The 18,075-nt window shown below is 37.6% G+C and overlaps 6 protein-coding genes and 1 non-coding gene across 9 annotated transcripts in view; 4 read left to right on the top strand and 3 right to left on the bottom strand.

Annotated features, from left to right (window-relative positions):
- Positions 7-2,999, top strand: LOC105161518 (ethylene-overproduction protein 1). The gene is made up of 4 exons (XM_020693804.1): positions 7-453; positions 736-1,027; positions 1,105-1,414; positions 2,313-2,999. Exons 1-4 carry the CDS (start codon positions 26-28, stop codon positions 2,543-2,545), a joined length of 1,263 nt encoding a protein of 420 aa, XP_020549463.1. The 5' UTR covers positions 7-25; the 3' UTR covers positions 2,546-2,999.
- On the top strand, positions 3,352-4,131 carry LOC105161614. The gene has a single exon (XM_011079351.1). The coding sequence runs from the start codon at positions 3,352-3,354 to the stop codon at positions 4,129-4,131; it is 780 nt and encodes a 259-aa protein (XP_011077653.1).
- Positions 5,670-7,976, bottom strand: LOC105161517 (probable L-type lectin-domain containing receptor kinase VI.1). Its single transcript, XM_011079226.2, has one exon. It carries the CDS (start codon positions 7,860-7,862, stop codon positions 5,814-5,816), a length of 2,049 nt encoding a protein of 682 aa, XP_011077528.1. The 5' UTR covers positions 7,863-7,976; the 3' UTR covers positions 5,670-5,813.
- TRNAS-CGA lies at positions 10,029-10,110 on the bottom strand. The gene has a single exon. It is a non-coding gene; the product is annotated as a tRNA-Ser (tRNA).
- Positions 10,426-12,199, bottom strand: LOC105161515 (gamma-interferon-inducible lysosomal thiol reductase). Its single transcript, XM_011079224.2, has 5 exons — positions 11,453-12,199; positions 11,319-11,384; positions 11,099-11,239; positions 10,876-10,968; positions 10,426-10,757 (listed from the first exon to the last, which is right to left on the bottom strand). Exons 1-5 carry the CDS (start codon positions 11,795-11,797, stop codon positions 10,530-10,532), a joined length of 873 nt encoding a protein of 290 aa, XP_011077526.1. The 5' UTR covers positions 11,798-12,199; the 3' UTR covers positions 10,426-10,529.
- Positions 12,278-16,702, top strand: LOC105161516 (protein TIC 56, chloroplastic). The gene is made up of 6 exons (XM_011079225.2): positions 12,278-12,980; positions 13,240-13,450; positions 13,549-13,746; positions 15,471-15,753; positions 15,939-16,101; positions 16,261-16,702. The coding sequence occupies exons 1-6, from the start codon at positions 12,339-12,341 to the stop codon at positions 16,459-16,461; spliced, it is 1,698 nt and encodes a 565-aa protein (XP_011077527.2). The 5' UTR covers positions 12,278-12,338; the 3' UTR covers positions 16,462-16,702.
- Positions 17,267-18,075, top strand: part of LOC105161514 — a 2,780-nt gene continuing 1,971 nt past the window's right edge. Inside the window, exons 1-2 of one of the 3 annotated variants that reach the window (XM_011079222.2) lie at positions 17,267-17,888; positions 17,979-18,043. In XM_011079222.2, the coding sequence (XP_011077524.1) occupies positions 17,393-17,888; positions 17,979-18,040 (558 nt within the window). In that variant the 5' untranslated portion in view covers positions 17,267-17,392 and the 3' untranslated portion in view covers positions 18,041-18,043. Of the gene's footprint in view, positions 17,889-17,978; positions 18,058-18,075 lie in introns of all 3 variants that reach the window. The other 2 variants (XM_011079223.2, XM_020693703.1) reach the window with 2 other exon arrangements.

The following is an 18,075-nucleotide window of genomic DNA, read 5'->3' as shown; positions in this document are numbered from 1 at the left end:
GATGGATCTGAATACAGCTACTGAAATGGACCCAACTCTTTCTTATCCTTACAAATATAGAGCCATCTCACTGATGGAGGAAGACAAAATTGGTGCTGCCGTATCCGAGATTAACAAGATAATTGGTTTCAAGGTATCTCCTGACTGCCTTGAGCTGCGTGCTTGGTTTTTAATTGCCATGGAGGACTATGAAGGAGCCCTAACAGATGTCCGTGCACTTCTAACTTTAGATCCTCAATATATGATGTTTCATGGAAAGTTGCACGGTGACCAACTGGTAGAGCTTTTACGTCATAATGTGCAGCAATGTAGTCAGGCTGATTGCTGGATGCAACTTTATGATAGGTGGTCCTCAGTAGATGATATTGGCTCTCTGGCTGTTGTACACCATATGCTGGCTAACGATCCTGGGAAGAGCCTTTTACGGTTCCGTCAATCTCTCCTCCTCCTAAGGTAAGTAAAGTTTGACGTTTATATTTTCAATCTTAATTATTCATTGATCAACTTTGTCCGCTAATATTTGCCCCGAGGCTCTGACTATAAATATGGCTTTGAGAATGTATACATACTCATATTAAGATGTTATGAGATGTGTCATAATATCCTTCCAGGAAATGTGATTTTTGCTTTTTTTCCTTTCTATATTATGTTTCCTGGAAGGGAAGGTTCAAATCTCTCTTATTTCCTATTTTATTTACTATAAATGGTGAGAGAGTAACCTGTATGTTGGTATAGATTAAATTGCCACAAGGCTGCTATGAGAAGTCTAAGAATGGCTCGCAACCATGCAACGTCTGAGCATGAAAGGCTTGTCTATGAAGGCTGGATTTTATATGATACAGGTTATCGTGAAGAAGCAATAGCAAAAGCTGAAGAATCCATCTCAATCCAGAGATCATTTGAAGCCTTTTTCCTGAAAGCATATGTTCTGTCTGAAACGACGACAGATAATGAGTCTTCATTCTATGTGATCCAGCTTCTTGAGGAAGCTCTCAGGTGCCCGTCTGATGGCCTTAGAAAAGGACAAGTAAGTATTATCTTCTATAGGACTGTTGTACCCTTATCTGTACCCAAAATTGCCCTTGAGCTATGTGGTTTCTGCAGGCCTTGAGTAATTTGGCAAGTATCTATGTGGATGTGGATAAACTAGACCATGCAGTTGACTGCTACATGAATGCCCTGAATATTAAGCATACAAGAGCGCATCAGGGCCTGGCACGTGTATACCATCTAAAAAATATGCGGAAAGCTGCATATGACGAGATGACAAAGTTGATTGAGAAGGCTAGATATAATGCATCAGCTTATGAGAAACGCTCAGAGTACTGTGACCGTGATATGGCAAAAAGTGATCTTAGCATGGCAACCCGATTGGACCCTCTAAGGACATATCCATATCGATACCGGGCTGCTGGTAAGTTTTGGCTTCCCATCAACTTTTTATTTTTTGCAAGAACAATTGATTGAGAACCATTCACAGCATATGATGTGCTTAATGCTTCTTTGAATTGTTTTGGTACTTAACATGTTTCATCTGTATTTGACCAAAACAAAAATAGAAATGGGTAAACAAAAGTTGGCAGTCCATGTGACTTTGGCTTATTTGATATGTGTCATAATCTGCTATTTTGTCCATAAACTGTACCTTCTTTGTTCCTCCAATTGTTGTGTGTGTGTGTTGGAAACATATTGAGTATTTTTAATATAATTATTTACTTCAATAATATTATTATTAATAACAAATTCCATATCATATATTCTATTCCAACCTATTACATATTCTTTTAGTCAATTGTCTATGTTAGATGCCACATATGTCTTACACTCTCCAAATCTTAATATAATAATGTGGATTTAAGCGAATGAAAACATACCCTAAAGTATGTCATGGATGAGATTTAAATTTTATACTCAATTGCATTTATTTCAAATAGTCAGATTTTAAGATAATAACCAAACAACGAGATGGATTAAAGCATGATTAATCCCATTTTTGGATTTATTAGCTTTTTGATTGAGGTTTTGTGAATGTGAAGCCCGTTTCTCAAAGCAACAAGTAAAATATCCCGATTGAAGTGTTAGGTTTGGAAGTTCCTTCTCTTACCTTCTGAAAGAAAAATCTCTGCCTCTGCACTTTTCTAGGCAACCTAAATGTGAAAAGACACATGAGAACATTGAATCTGCATTTAGCGAAAGGCTCAACATTTTGAGTAACATGGGATTATGTTTTAGCAATATTTTAATTCTTTTATGGTGTATAATAATGCATGCATGTAATATCTGGAAACTAAGTATCATCTAATGCCTTTCAGTTTTAATGGATGACCATAAGGAAGCTGAAGCGATAGCAGAGCTCACTAAAGCAATAGCTTTCAAACCAGACCTACAGCTGCTTCATCTTCGGGCAGCATTCCATGATTCAATGGGTGATTACAAATCCACCCTCCAAGACTGTGAGGCTGCACTTTGTCTTGATCCTAAACACGCAGATACACTCGAACTTTATCAAAAAGCCAAAAAGTGGGCTGAAGAACAGCCAAAGTGAGAGGGAAAGCGAGCAGTATTTGGTGGATGTCTCGTAATTCTTGTGTGGCATCAGCTGTTGTCATCTCATTGTTTCTACTGCATGACTCTGGGAGCAGTTTGTTTGATATTTCCTTGGAGCTTTGTTTGTACATGATTACATCAGCAGAAGGAAGATTACAGAAAATATATGTCTTGCGAAAAGAAAATACAAAGAGCAAATGCCCTGTAAACTCATATGCACTTCTTCCATTCTTGTTCTTTTTTTTTTCTTGTATTATTTTTTGTCAATGGTAAGTTGATGAGCTCGCATAGCATAAAGAGAAATTGATCCTACAATGTTTGTGTTTCATTGAAATTGGCAAAGAAGTGATGCACTTGTTATGAGTAAATATGCACATTAAATTACAGGCTGTTGCGTCATGTGGTTTTAGTTTTGGTGGTGCTAATAGATGTTCCATCTCCATTGATTTTTTCTTGTGCTTTTAGCTTTGGAATTTTGTCGGACCATCGGTTGCTTTGTTTTTATGTTTCTGTACATGGTGCTTCTTGGCTGTTTTTAATTTCCAAATGGACCTTTACAATTGAATGCACAAAGAGAATACAACAACAACTTTCATTTTCCTCGACTTTAAGGAGGCAGTGCCAATGGTTCTTGTCAAGAAAGTTTGAGCTCTTAAAGTGAACTTTTACCAGAATACACGAGATACCCACAATTCCAACTGTCCACTATTTATGGCTTCTACAACTACCTTCTAAAAGAGTTCCTCAGTACCCATACACTCAAAATCTGGAGTCCTTAGAACTGGTAGAAAGCTGTAACATAACATGGAGGAAAACAGAAAACAAATTCTGCACGGGGAATGCCCGAGAAAGCTGAACCTCAGTGTGCCCCTTCTATCAACTAGGCGCCCTCTTGGTGTCACTCATAACCATATGCTTATGATGCCAATATCCAACACCACCTCAAAGGACACTAGCGACATGGTTCCCTTTTCTTGGGAACGAATACCCGGCGAGCCTAAAGACAAGGAACAAGATGACAGCTTTGGCAATATTGATGATGTCCCGCATCCTCCAAAACCACCCCCTGGCCGGTGGCAGCCACCAGTTATGGAAGAACTAAACAGTGCCACGGAACACATGGTTGATCTATGTTCAGATTATTATGATGGAATCTGTGATGCTGACGAAGAAAATAGCCGTAACGAATGCTTCTCGGATGCCATCGACATATTCTCATTAGCTGAGTCGATAGACGACGACATTGAAGTGAATTGCGAAGCGACAAAGGAGAGAAGCTCAACGATACCGGAGGGTGATGGCTATAATAATTCAACAAACTTTATCATACAGAGGTTTCTTCCTGATGCTCAGGCCTTAGCAGAAGCATCTGTTATAAACAGGAAACTTCCATTTCCGAGTTCTCCCTATTCTTATGGTTATTTCTCTCGAGGTGTTAGCATTAGGAGATCATCGTACCATTCACCAAAGGGCTGTGGGCTACGGAGTTTCTTCCCATGGAGAATGAAGCCTAAACCCTGTAGCGTAAAGAGCCCAGTATGCGATGCTATAGCGCCAATCAAAAGCAGAACCTCGGATACATAATCATCGATTTTCTGCTTGATCAATGTATGTATTAGTAGCAGAGATGTATTTTTTTCTGGGGAAGTAATTAGTATGAATTTATTTGACAGTATATGTATATAATAATGATATATACTATCAGATAAGGAAAACTCACACACAGCCGCTTTATTTCAGAGAATAGGCATCTTTGGGTTTTCCAAACAGGTATGAATTCGTTAATTTAAAATTATTAATATTATTTAATTAGTATCTTTATTAAATATAATTTATCTTGATCCGCGTACTATTTAATCAGACTATTTTAAGAGTTTGACTATTTAAATTAGTATCGAACTAAATATTATATTTAATATAAAAATGATATAGTTGATTAATTAAATTATTAGATTTGTTACATTTAATTATTATTATAGTTAACTTACACAATTCCATCGGACGATTAACCAGATACGTAATTCTATGTATTGTTATTTAATTATATAGTAACGATAAATTGATAGAAAATTCATAAAAATGTACCGAAAATTATATTTTAAGAAATATTGCATTATTAAAAAGGGAAATGAGGTTTTTAATGGTAATATAATTTAGGGATGTTATTAAAAACGATAATAATAAATATATAAGGGTTTGATTAAATATTCTTATGAGTCAGTTGATAAATTAAATATATATTTGAGAAGCTTAGAAAGTGTAGTAATGTAAAAAAAAATGGAACGAGGTTTGGACTTCAATATAGATGAAATATTAAAAAACATTACATAGTAATTTATTTAGAGTTAATGATATTCTCTATATATTGATTACACGTATAATATTCTATTATATGACGTGACAACAAAATAGAGCGTTGAGTAGTCCTTGTGTTAATAGAAGTATTTTGGGATTTGAGGTAGGTCTAACTAATTGGATTTATATATATATAATTATATGTGTAGTATTATATATGTTATATATGTATTGGTTTCTTAGATGTGATTATGAACTTGGATTTATATTTATATATATGAATTTTGTATATTGGTTGTTTATATATTTAAGTGTGGTTTATTTTTTGGATTACCTTTATATCGGTGGAATTGTTACTATGTGTTATATGTGATTGTATTGTATGGATATGAGAGATATGATTATGTGATCGTATAATTTATTATCGCATGAAATCGAATTGGGAAGTTATTACTAAGAAAGTAACTATGAATGATGAAATTAGTGGTAGTGCTATTGTAAATTAAAATAAAAGATGATGCTACCTAATTGATAATATAATTATACGTAATGAGTAGAGGGTGCTACATAAAACCATCCATGCAAACAAATAGGCTACGCACCTCCTAAAAGTATATATGATCATCTTGAAGCAGGATTAACATCTATCGTTTACAAATGACATCATACTTGAACAATAAATTGTGTGTTAAACCCAAAAAAGTTGAAATCTAAAGCTAGGAAAAGAAATCAAACTTGGTTGTACTACATATTAGAGATGACTATCAACTAATTTCTAGGTATTGGATCTGAGAAACCAGTTTGAAACTTTTACAAAGACAACAAAATTAGGTAAAGAACCAGATGTGTTACTATATATAATTAAGAATTGTACATAGTACATACACATAAAATAAATTTGAATATCAGCTGATTCCCATGTTCTTGATAAACTAGCTAAAACCTACAGCATAACTGTTGAGCCTAAATCTTCATCTACCAGAGTCAAATGAACTGCAAGAAATCATCCCTATAGAACTGGAATGGTACGACGTTGTAGTTGTAATACTATCAGTCAAACCTAATGCCAGGAATCTTGAAGTAATCTCATCAGCTCTCCTTGAACCAGCTGGGCTTAATTTATCAAGCATTGGCAGCATTTCATCCGCATTCAGATACTTCACCACCTGTCTCATAGTAGGTCTGGCTTCTGGCTTTGGATGTGAACAAAGAAGCCCAAGTCCCAACACTAATTCCATCTCTTCAGTTACATACATGGAATTCAGTTTAGCATCAACAGCTTCAAAAATGTTTCCCATTTTCATACACTCCAACACCCAATCCACCAATATAACATTCCGGTCTAGTTCATACTTGATGGGTGGCCTCCCACAGGCCACCTCAAGAAGCAGAATCCCATAAGCAAAGACATCGCTGCTCTTTGAAGCCTTCCCCGTTCGAGTCAATTCTGGTGCAATGTAACCTATTGTGCCCACAACGTGAGTCGTGTGTGAGTTTTTCCCATGGTCATACAACCTTGCCAGCCCGAAATCTCCTAGCCTTGCATTCATGTCATGGTCTATCAATACGTTGCTCGATTTCACATCCCGATGGATCACAACTTGCTCCCACTCCTCATGTAAGTACAATAAGCCAGATGCAACGCCTTTGACTATGTTGAATCTTTGCTCCCAGGTCAAGTAATTGCCGTTCTTGGAATTGTAGAGCAACGAATCAAGACTTCCGTTTGAGACGTAGTCATAGACTAGGAGAAGGCCATTTTTGTGCTTACACCATCCTTGAAGATTCACCAAGTTCTTGTGCCTTAATCTTCCTAGGCTCTCAATTTCTGCTGCGAATTCCCTCATCCCTTGCAGTGGATTGTTGGACATGATCTTTTTCACTGCAACTTCAACCCCAGTGGCTGGTAAGACACCCTTGTAAACTGATCCAAATCCTCCTGCTCCAATCTTCTCGCTTTCTTTAAATCCCTTGGTTGCTTTGTGCAGATCCTTATACCCGAACCTGCGAGGACAATCCAATTCCCAGTCCTCCAGCAACTCAAACTTCATAATTACTCTTCGATAAAACAGTAAACTTACCAATGCTCCTAACAAGATGAAAACCACAACAGAAAATGTCGCAATAAGTACTTTTTTCACTTTATTAGTGGAGCGAGATGATTTCTCAACTGGCACAACAGGAAGCTGAGATGGATCAAGTGGATCAGCTATCCCGTTAAGCCGAAAACTCCATCCCAGAATGTAATGGGAGCTGGATTTTTCTCCGGTGGCTGCAGAGAATCCAGCATACATGTTTTTCTCAAGATAAAGTGATAGATCAATAGGCTCAGACAGCAAGGGTCTAACAGGCTTAGCAACTCTCAAGGGACAAATTGTTACATTCACAACTTTCTTCACTCCATCATAGTCAATCCATGCCTGGATTGGCCCTTCCTTCTCCAACCAAACTTCCTCCTTGCGGTTATGAGTCCCATCAACGTAATAAGTTGCCGAATCAGAAGCCGTGGAATTCATTCCATTGATGTTGATTCCGATATGATTGCCGTAAGTGTCTGATGTCTCATTGTGGCCATCCACGGTGTCGAACTCCACGGCGAAAATATGGTTTGATGGGTTGCCATTATTGGATGGGTTGAAGATTCCCAATAAGTGGCCGGGGGCAGCACCAGGGAATTGTGGAGAGGGAGAGAGAGTAAAAGCGAGGCCAAAACCTCCATCAGTATTTAAGGTAGAAGGTACGATTTGGAAGACAAAATATGTGGTGAAAGAAGAGGCATTATTGAAGAATATGGGAATTGGAGTGGGATGAAATGCATGGCCAATAACGTTATGGGAGTTGTTGGTAAGGCGGAGAGCTCCGGATGGTTTGATTATAGTGGCTCCGGCTCGAACAAGATTGGAGTTGTTGAATCCATTATACACAAAGGATTGAGACTCGGACAAGATGAAAAGGCTGCAAAGAATTATTACAAGGAATAGTAGTGGCCGATTAATGAAGGGATTGTAATAATTAGGCATGATGGATGGATATCTGCAGGAACAGTAAGTGATGAGAAATTAAGTGAAAAAAAGTTGAGCTACAGCTACAGATTGAAATTATATATAGGTTGAAAGATATTCATATGCATATATTGCAGCTAAATGAAGTAATGAACGGAGATGGAGGACATATAAAGGCAGGTGCTAGGTAATGACGCGGAAAGTTGTACCACGTCAACACGCGCGAGCGATAGGAATTTTCTGATTGCAGTGGCATCAAACTTGGGGCAACGACCATTTGAGGTACACACATTTAAGAACGTACGTCCACACCAATACCAATACCAATGTAGTCAGTCTTGAAAGAAAGGTTAAAGTTTGAAAAGTAGTTTGAGCTCTTTGATGTGGAATCATGGGCAAGAGACCAGCTGCTGACCTTAATCACTCATTAATCATTTTGCTGCTACACATGATTAATCAGTGAGATATATATTGAGTTATAATTAGTTAACCATTTTGCATCATTATTAGTGAGTAATTTACAGCATTAATTAAGCATGATCAGGTGGTTTTGACGACTATAAAATATATATAGTATATGATGTGTATAAAACTAAGTTAGCTTAAAGAGGCCCGAGCTCCCATACAAAAAGCTTAGAACATCCCATGCCCATAATATCCCCAAGAGGCCAAGGATGTTCCAACCAATCTCCACGAATATCTAGAGAGTGTGATAAACCCCACAACAGACGAGAACATTTCTCTATAAATACAGCTTTGGTCCCTTTAGGCATGGGACACCTTTGACACGCGTTTTTACACTTTTCACCATATTCTAATTTTTAATCACATTTATTTACCTTTTTGCTATATTTAATCTCGAATTAAATACTAATTAGGTGTTAATGTCTTTTTTGCAGGTTTCCTTTTCAAGATTTGCTTTGTTTCGGCCCAAATCTTGAACGATTGTCCAGGTCCATTATACTCGTATTTTTTTACGCACATCAATATATATTGAAATTAATTAGGGATGTAATCAGTATGCAAATTAATCAACTTCTTAACTAGAATTAAAGGTGGAGTTGTTTTGAGAGGTCAACTATAGATATAAATGTCAAAGATATTTGTGTATATTGAGTTGAATAGAATGGAAGTAGTGGTTGGGGCCCTGGAGGTGGTGGAGTTTGTGATGCAGAGAGTGAGAAGTGTGAGGCCAAGGAAGAGTTCAAGAAACTTGTATACTATACACTTTGATTAGCATTGGCCCCGCCACTGTCCAACCAATCCCCCAACTCCAAGAATGTTAACTGGCATCACCCCCTTTCATATTTAATTATACTTTGATCATTTCTTTCTTTTATATACATATATCAATAATTAGCATTTATTTTTTGAGTACTTAAGTCATCATCACAACATCAATGGTCAAATGTGTTTTCAATTCTGGATATTATATCAAATTCAATCTAATAACCTATCCAATAAACGTTTGACACATAATTGAATTTCAAATTAAGATTTCATGATGAGTTTGATTATATCCCGGGCCGTATATGAATTAATTTATTTTTTTGACAATATATATATAATTAATGGGAATGGGATTATCTTAACTTAATCTACAGGGAATTAATGTCTTAATTTGGATTAAGAAAGAAGATAGGTAGAGAGGGTTGATGACATCCTAATCCTGGACCACATGAATTATGAATGTGATTGAGAGAGGGAGAGAAATTGGAAAACGTCAAGGAGGGAGGGCCGGCGGGCGGACAAACTAATTTCTTCCACATTTTCCTCATCTCATCAAATTAATATTGCTCCATCTTTTTTTCTTATTTAGCTATCCCACAATTTCATATTTTCTTCTATATTTGCAACACCAATTTCACAATTATTCTATTAATTTTGGGTATATATATTACACACAAGAAAATGAGAATTACATAAATTTCCACATGTGAAATCATGTTTGTTAATTTTCCACAACTGATCTCCATTTTTCAAGAATTTTCTTGTATAATGTCACAATTTTTAATTTTTGTAAAGTATTACTAAAAACCAAATTGAAAGCAACACATACACACACACACACATATATATTAATAATAAGTAGAAGAAGAAGAAGAAGAAAAAATAAAAGATATAATAATAAAAAGAAACATAAAAAAATAATAAGAAGAAGAAAATTGAGGAAAAGAAATGAAACGTCGACAGCAGGATTCGAACCTGCGCAGGCAGAGCCCAACAGATTTCGAGTCTGTCTCCTTAACCACTCGGACATATCGACTTTCATGTTCCTTCCTTTCTGAGGAAGATTTCTAATTTGGTTTTGCAGCCAACACATGCACAAACATGTACATCAACTCTGATTTCTGGCATGAAGCTGGAGTCTTTGGGCTGTTGAGGTTGAAATGCGGAGCATTTCTCATAATCTTAGTCTTTTTCAATATCTGATGTTTGTGTCTTTTATCAACATGGCTCTCTCTCTCTCTCGTTTGTTTCTAGTTACAGATGATGATGATCTTACTTTCTACAAAATCGATCAGCAAATTACCTTGGATCTATTTGACTTGGTACGGTACATATGAAGTTCAATACATTCTTATTGTACTTCATTTTCATATATATAATTACCAGTAATATGAATGTTACATCATGGAATCTGTTTTATGACAGTAAGCACACAATACACTACTGAAGCACATTCTACGGAATGTAAAATATTTCTGCGTTTCTTCCATTGTCAAAATGTTGGTTAAACTTGTAACGCTGCTGTCTTCTGCCTCTGTCTATAACGTCAAGCCGAGCACACACTTGAGGTGTCCAAGTTGCTACTGCAAATGAGTTGATCTCAAATGAAGTTGATTTGCAAGCATTAGGTATGTTGTCTCCTCTGTAAGCTTTGCAGATGTAGCCTATAAAATTCTCAAAATCCTGCATCCATAAAACCAAATTTGCCTCACATATATATCTTTATCTTTGGTTGTTTTGTTTTGTGTTTTAGAGACACGGGAGAAAAGAAATTAAGAGAAAGAGTGGTGTAGGCACTAACTTCTTGAAGAGGAAAATTGTCCACAACTACCCATGGCACAAATCTGTGTTGAGGATTGAGAGTAGCAGTTTCATCAGCATATGCTTTCTCAAGCTGCATTTAGTGAATAATCGATTTTTTAACATTTCAATTTGCAAGAAAATTAATACATGATTTTCAACTCTTAATAATCAATATGCTTTCTTGAATTCATCTAAGCTATAAATACATGTATACGACTAACCTGATAACCTAGCCCATTATTGTAGCAATCCTCAATGGGCTGAGGATCCAACCCGTTTGCAGCATAACAAGATGGCCACTCCGCGTGTCTATTCATCAGATGCAGTCGCTCCACGCAATATATGAACTTAAAGTGTGCCTCCTGCACGCAAAAAATGTGGGAACAAACAAACAACTGCCTAACAAAATCAGAAGCTTTATCAGCCAACGTATATACGTACCACTCTAGGCCACGCATTTATGGCACAAGCTTCTGTAACATCCAATTCGCACTCGTCTACGCCATGCTGCAAAAGCAAAACGGCCATAAGTTTTAAAGAGAGTGGAGGAAAATAGGAATAGGGGAGGGAGGTACCTGGCAAATCCAGGAATCATTAGAGCGAATTTGAGTGTTGCCCCAAGGGACAAGCCTGAGATTGACAATGTTGAGGAGATCTGTGTGGAAAATGTTCACCAGATGATTCACAATGAAGTTTGCACAGTAGGGGCACAGGGATTCATAGTACACCGACAAATTAACCCGGTTTTCTGAATCAATATCTTCTGATGATGAAATCTTGGAGAAATGAAGAGATACGTCCATACTAGACGACGACGCCGCAAGATCAGCTTGACACATAATTAACAAAACTAGTGGTAAACCAAAAGTAATTAGAATGAAGCGGAAAACTGCTTGTCGTCTTTGAGAAGCCATTTCCATTTTTCATTTCCTTGTTAGACTGACTGCTCCTGCTCATGCCTTAATATATTTATTATCAAGCAATGCCTACTTTACTGTTTCTCTTTGATCCATATCTTGTTTCTATCAACTCAACTTTTATGGCCTTTTTCTTTTCAGATTGGCTTTCACTTTTAAGTCCCGCGCTATGCTATGCCACCTTCCTCCCACTCCCATAATTAAATTCTACGACGTTAACTCTTTTATATCTCTCTCTCTCACCCCCGGGACAGTTATTAAACTGGGGTAAGTAAGTGCATTCATGGCACATTAATTGATGGGTGTGGGACACAGCCCCATAAACCTGGAGATTGACTGATTGCCAGCAAATTCCTATAAGAATTCAGAGGCCCAAATCTTTTCCACAACACCCAACAAAGGCCCACTACTTTATGAGATGAGAGAAGCCCCGTTCCTAAGATGGACTACAATAATCAGAAATGCTATGACCCGTTTTCTCCGTACAAGTAAAGCTAATCCAATCTAGCCCATCAATCTATTAACCTTCCCTCCCTCATCACTCATGACTCGCGTCTTTAACTCACACTGCACTCTTTTGTATGACAAGAACCCGGGGAGAGAGAGAGAGAAGAAACCCCTCTGCCCTTCCTCCTCCCTCTCATCCTTATTCGTGCTTTGTCACCCCCTCCCCGCCGGCGCTTTTTCTTTACTGTCCTCAGCCTTAACTTCGCTAATGGCTTCAATTAATTTCAACCCCTTCAACGATAACTGGTTCGGAAACCGACCAAAACTCCCATTCCGACCTATTCACCTCCTCTCCTCAATCTTTAAACCCCACTCCAAAAACTCAAGCTTCGCCTCCATAACCAATCCGTTTTCCCGAAAACCCAAAACTGACCCCGATGAAACACCTGGAAAGTACCGCCAAATGCTCGACCAATTCTACTGGGAGTGTGAGAATTTGCCGGATTACCGACACACACCTGAGGTTGAGAGGATTTTGCAGGAAGACCCGATTGCTGAAAAGAAGGAAAACCCGACCCAGGAAGAGATTGAGGAGAATGAGAAGTGGTGGGCTGAATTTCGCTCGAGCCCGGTTGTGCAATTCTTGGCCCGCGCTGAGGAGATTGCTGATAAGCTTAATGAGATTGAGCTTCGGCAAAATTCAGTTCCCTACAGGAAAGAGGATAAGAAATTGTGGCAAGTATGTTTGAGTCTTTTAAATATTCTCAATGAAAGGGTTTCGTTTGATAGTTTCTTATTGGTTCGGCATGATTCGTTTTATGCCCCGTTTTGGTGTAATAAATGGTCTTAGTATGTGTCTTGATAAAGTTATGACATTTCATGAAGTTGGTCTGGGGTTTTCATTCTAGAAGCCTTGAACTAAAACTGGAGTTGGCTATTGATTGAAGTTTAACTTGTGTGTTTTCCATGGTAAAATTTCGTTGGTTGTGTTTGTGAAGGCAGTGCCCAATGTGATTGGGCTGGATGGGAGGCCAATGCCAAGGAAAGCTATAAAATCTGACGCAGAGTCAGATGATAAGTTTTGGGATTTTGCTAGACAGTTCTTTTTTGGGCTTTGGGGGTTCCGGCAGCGACCATACCCACCAGGAAGGCCTATTGATGCCGCGCAGGCTATAGGTTATAAGAGACTCGAGAAGCGGTATTACGACTGTAAGTTTGTGTCATAATTAATATATTATTCTGGATGGTTGTTCTTTTGTTTAAATGCTGGAATGCTAATAATTGCTCACTGATTCACTATGCTATAGTTATCATGAAAACTGGTGGGTGGTTCTATAAGGATCGATTGGGTCGTACCAGAGGACCAATGGAACTTATACAGCTCAAAACTGCGTGGGGTGCGGGAATAATTGACAAGCATACATTTATATGGGGTGATGACATGGATGAATGGGCACCCATAGGCATGATCTATGGTATGGAGCGTGCAATTGCGACGTGGGAAGGTTTGTCATTGATACCTGCAACAATTTATTGGCATAGTGAATCTCATCTGTAATCTGATTAAGGACTGAGATCTATATGCTTGGTTGATGCAAATTACCTGTGGTTTCCAATAAAATAAGATTAGTTTTAAATTCTGCATGAGCATATTATGAACGTCTACAAACTCCTTTGCTTCTGTGGATGTTAGCTGATGCGATATTGCTCATGCAAGAACTTGGCTTATTTCTTAATCATAGTAATTAATGGCGCCATCCGGGCTGTTGCCCAGGCGCGCCTTTGTGAGCCCAGGCCTTTTTGCGCCTGGGCCCATCAAAATAAAAGAAAAAAACTAATAAAAATATAAAATAAGGAAAGGAGGTGACTTAAAACCCCTCATCCTTGTGACTGTTGGACTACTGACTGCCGCTGCTATTGCTTGCTACTGCGCCATCGCAACCGCCAGCAAGTTTTCTTCCTTTTTAGTTCAGTTGCTGAGATTGATACTTTCTCTTCTTCTTCTTATTCCCTGTTTCTCTTTGTTATTCTTTTCTATTTATTGTTTTTCTAAATCTGTTTCTTTCTTTTCTTTTCTTCATAATCATATACTTGCTGTGTTTCTATTTTTTTCTTTTCTTACGTTGTCTCTAATTCTGATACTATGTAATGTAACTATGTAACCTATGTTCTTAATTTAAAGTATAAATGTAAATTAAAGTTATCACTTTTCGTATGTTTATTATTTGTTTATTGATTAAAGTATGCTATTATGATTGAGTAATTCAACTATATGCTTTAGTTCAGTACTTTAGTATAATATATTGAGTTACTCATATTGTTTAATGGTCTTATTTAACTTCTTTTACATTGTTCTAATTGAAAATTACTAATTATGTAAATATTTAGATTATTTTTTACATTTACACCATCCTTCAAAAAGGCGCGCCATACGCCGTGCACCATTAACTACTATATTCTTAATCATGTAAGATTTCACTTCTTTCCCTTAAAAGAAAGGATAGATCTATGTCTAGGAATCGACATTCTTGGAGTTGTTTCTATGTGAATAAATGTCTACTAGAAGTGGTCATGGATGTACTCTGAGTCCTAACAGATTTTTGAATTATGGATCATTGAGAATGATCAGTATCTAGGAAAAAGTTATAGCTAGTTATGGTGTGTAGGGGAGTTATCTTTTTCTAGGTAATATTGTTTGAGAAAATTGTTCTACAAACACATGTATACATCAGAGAAAACGAAATGTTTGGTTTGCTGCCAATATCGAGCATGCATTTGTTATTGTTTAATTTGTTTGAATTGAATACTCAGTCAAAGGATTTCAATCCTAGGTTGCGAAGTATCATGCTTGTTTGGATTACTTGAGTTGCTGTATATTGCTAATCCTTTGGCAGACCTTTGAGCTATTCTAACAATCAGTATGATAGATTTTGAAACCTCTACTTTGCAACTTTTGTTGTTTTGATGGAGAAGTTAGAGAAAATCAGGGTTGTTAGCATCTGCATAAATTTTAACTTCACAGACATTCATAGTTTATTTTATGTCATCTAAGTTCATATATAGCAAAATGCGAGAGCATTACAGCAGGCTTCAAGTGGGCCTTAACTAGTATGCAATACGGATTAGACACATACTAATCTATCAGTAATAGGGGTAATCCAGTCTTTTGATGGATAGAACTTTTAGAGTAAAAATTACTCCTAATTGGCTGTGTGGGCTGGATTTTCAGTTAGATTAGGTGCTGCCGCAACAGCTTTTCTCCATAAGCTGCAGAAAGGGATACCACCTTGGGTTCCTCTGAAGGGGCATGAGGATAAAACCTATAAGCAGCTCCAAGAAGAGGCATATGAGAGCAAGAAACGTGATTTAGCTGTATTAGAGGCTAACAACGGCGTTTGGCCTGGTGTAAGGATTCCTAGTCACGCGCTGTTTCTTTGGGCAAGTGGTTCTGAGCTGACATCACTTCTGGAAGAGGATCACATGCCCAACAAATTCATCCCGAAAGATCTTAGGTACTATCTTCAGCTGTCCTTGGTGCACTTTTGTTGGACTTGTTCATTCAATATTATCGCAATTGCTTAATATTGACAATCCTGTATATTGTTCCTCGTTGCGACTTGCCATAACTCTCTGATATCTTCCCACTTAACCATTGCTGAGATTAGTGAAATTGAACAAGTATTTTGTTGTGAGACAGGCTCCAATTGGCACAAATTATTCCTGGTTTGAGGCCATGGGAGGTTCTAAGCATTGAGCAAGCCATGGATCAGATAACATATGGTGGTGAGTGGTACCGTGAACCTCTTGGGAGTTACACAACTGGTCCTCCTTACATCAGAGCATGGAACAGAGATGTCTTGGTCTGTGACTGCCACCAATTAGTTAATGTGATACATTTTGCATGAAGAATTGTTGATTTGTGGCTTGAAAATATATATTTTGTATTTTAGCTGTGTGGATACTGTTTGCACAAATATAAATCTGAAACATTTTTTCTTAACTGCACTGTGTGTTTGCAGAGACTGTTTGAAATTTTCCGCAAGCTGAGTCAAAGAACATACGACAAACTGGAGAGAACAATTCCAGGTTTCAGCACGATCATGGAGAAAGTCGAAGCAGATGCTGCTGAAAGGGATGCCAAAAGGAAGGCAAAGAGGGCTGCAGAAAGGAAGGCGGAAGAGGAGAAGGCGTTATTTGACGGAGATGAAGACAATGTATAGCCCACTGGCAGCTAGTTAATGTTATAGACGGTAATTGTCATATACTTGAGGTTTACTGGCCACTTGGAGAGTTTTGGCGTGAGAATTCCTTCAAATAGGTGATTGGTGAAGTTAATCTGGAGTTTAGGAGGTGATTACAATTTTGAAGTTGTAAATTAGACACAAAGTGTATGGATTGGAGAGAGGAATACATATATACATTTATTTTGTGGTATGAGAAATTTTCATTTGGCGATGAGTAGACGAGGATGTTGAGAACCCGATGGTTTTCTTGGTTTCAAAATCTCAACACTTAAATATCATTCAGATGGTCTTTTTGGCTTCAAAATCTCAATACTTAAATACCATCCAGATGGTCTTCTTGGTTTCAAAATCTCAGCACTTTTACATATCATTCAGATGGTCTTGTTGGTTTCAAAATCTCAACACTTTACATATGATATGTAACTGCACCTGATATGGCCTTTGCTCATCAAAAAATATATTATATATTCCCCCGAGCCCCAGCCCCAGACCACAACATTATTATTATTATTCATAAACAGTATTCATAAGTACTTAATGGTATTATGCAGTTCCCAGTAAACGAGCGACCGACCTGATATCAGAGTTGGCTATGATAACAAGGGACATGGTCACGTGCATGCATCTTATTGGATATTTTTATTTTATTAATGTTTAATTATTTTGTTATGGAGATTTTTGTTACTTTTCGTAGGATGTAATTGAGCTAAAATACATATAAGTATGTAATTAAACTTAAAATAAAAAGAGTTGCAGCCAGGCAGGCAGCAGTCTAAAGTAAAAAATACGTGTAACACTTTCCCATATTATAAAGGAGATTTGTGATTTGCATCTGCCCCGACACCATTGTGACCCACACAAAATCCCAGGGAGACTAAATAGAAAGCAGAAAAAGGGTGAGGTAGAGATGGAGGACGGAGTAACGGAAATCAAAGACTTGTTGGTGGTGTCCTCTCAGGACAACCATATTCATCCCAGAGAATCAGGACAAACAGTTGCTGCTGCCAATCAAAGTGAAGAAAAAGGGCAACAACAACATTCAAGCGGTGGAATGATAAGTAACTTGATTTCTGCAGTGTTTGTTTCAAAAGAAGATAGTAATAATAATGGGGAAGAAGAAGAAGGAGGAGGAGGAAAGGAGGGGCATGGGCTTATCAACAATTTCATCTCTAATTTGGTTTCACCTTTGAGTACAAAAGTAGTAGGAGATGATGATGGGAATAGTAGTAGTAGGAGTAGTTCAGAGGATCAAGAAAAGAGTGATAGTAGTGGTGGGATCTTCAACAATTTGATTTCCGGCGTTCTGCATCCTCAACCTACTGGACCTGATAAACAACAAGAAGAAACCTCCGGCGGTGGTTTAATTGACAATATTGTCTCTCACTTGCCTACACCTCTTCCTGGTACTTGTTCCTCTTCAAATTAATAATAATATTCATCCTTTTTTTATAATACAAAATGTTAATAGTAATCAAAATTTGTTGAACATGCAGATGATGCTGCTCCAGCCACGGACGAGGCTTCTATTTTAATTCATTCAATTGTTCATGACTAGGAGGTAGGAGGTAGGAGGTAGGAGGGGAGGACTCT

Source organism: Sesamum indicum, linkage group LG5 (genome assembly GCF_000512975.1).
Source record: "Sesamum indicum cultivar Zhongzhi No. 13 linkage group LG5, S_indicum_v1.0, whole genome shotgun sequence".
In the NCBI taxonomy this organism is placed as follows: Eukaryota; Viridiplantae; Streptophyta; class Magnoliopsida; order Lamiales; family Pedaliaceae; genus Sesamum; species Sesamum indicum.
The sequence above is the reverse complement of the archived record's forward strand: the minus strand, read 5'-3'. Positions and strand labels throughout refer to the sequence as shown.

Coding starts and splice junctions, on each gene's coding strand:
- LOC105161515 (XM_011079224.2), bottom strand. CDS start 11,797: ATGGAAATGGCTTCTCAAAGACGACAAGCAGTTTTCCGCTTCATTCTA. Junction 11,385..11,452: donor ATGATTCCTGGATTTGCCAG/GTACCTCCCTCC, acceptor TTGCTTTTGCAG/CATGGCGTAGACGAGTGCGA. Junction 10,969..11,098: donor ATAATGGGCTAGGTTATCAG/GTTAGTCGTATA, acceptor CACTAAATGCAG/CTTGAGAAAGCATATGCTGA.
- LOC105161518 (XM_020693804.1), top strand. CDS start 26: ATGGACCCAACTCTTTCTTATCCTTACAAATATAGAGCCATCTCACTG. Junction 454..735: donor CAATCTCTCCTCCTCCTAAG/GTAAGTAAAGTT, acceptor ATGTTGGTATAG/ATTAAATTGCCACAAGGCTG. Junction 1,028..1,104: donor ATGGCCTTAGAAAAGGACAA/GTAAGTATTATC, acceptor TGGTTTCTGCAG/GCCTTGAGTAATTTGGCAAG.
- LOC105161614 (XM_011079351.1), top strand. CDS start 3,352: ATGGAGGAAAACAGAAAACAAATTCTGCACGGGGAATGCCCGAGAAAG.
- LOC105161517 (XM_011079226.2), bottom strand. CDS start 7,862: ATGCCTAATTATTACAATCCCTTCATTAATCGGCCACTACTATTCCTT.
- LOC105161516 (XM_011079225.2), top strand. CDS start 12,339: ATGACTCGCGTCTTTAACTCACACTGCACTCTTTTGTATGACAAGAAC. Junction 13,747..15,470: donor TGCAATTGCGACGTGGGAAG/GTTTGTCATTGA, acceptor CTGGATTTTCAG/TTAGATTAGGTGCTGCCGCA. Junction 16,102..16,260: donor CATGGAACAGAGATGTCTTG/GTCTGTGACTGC, acceptor GTGTGTTTGCAG/AGACTGTTTGAAATTTTCCG.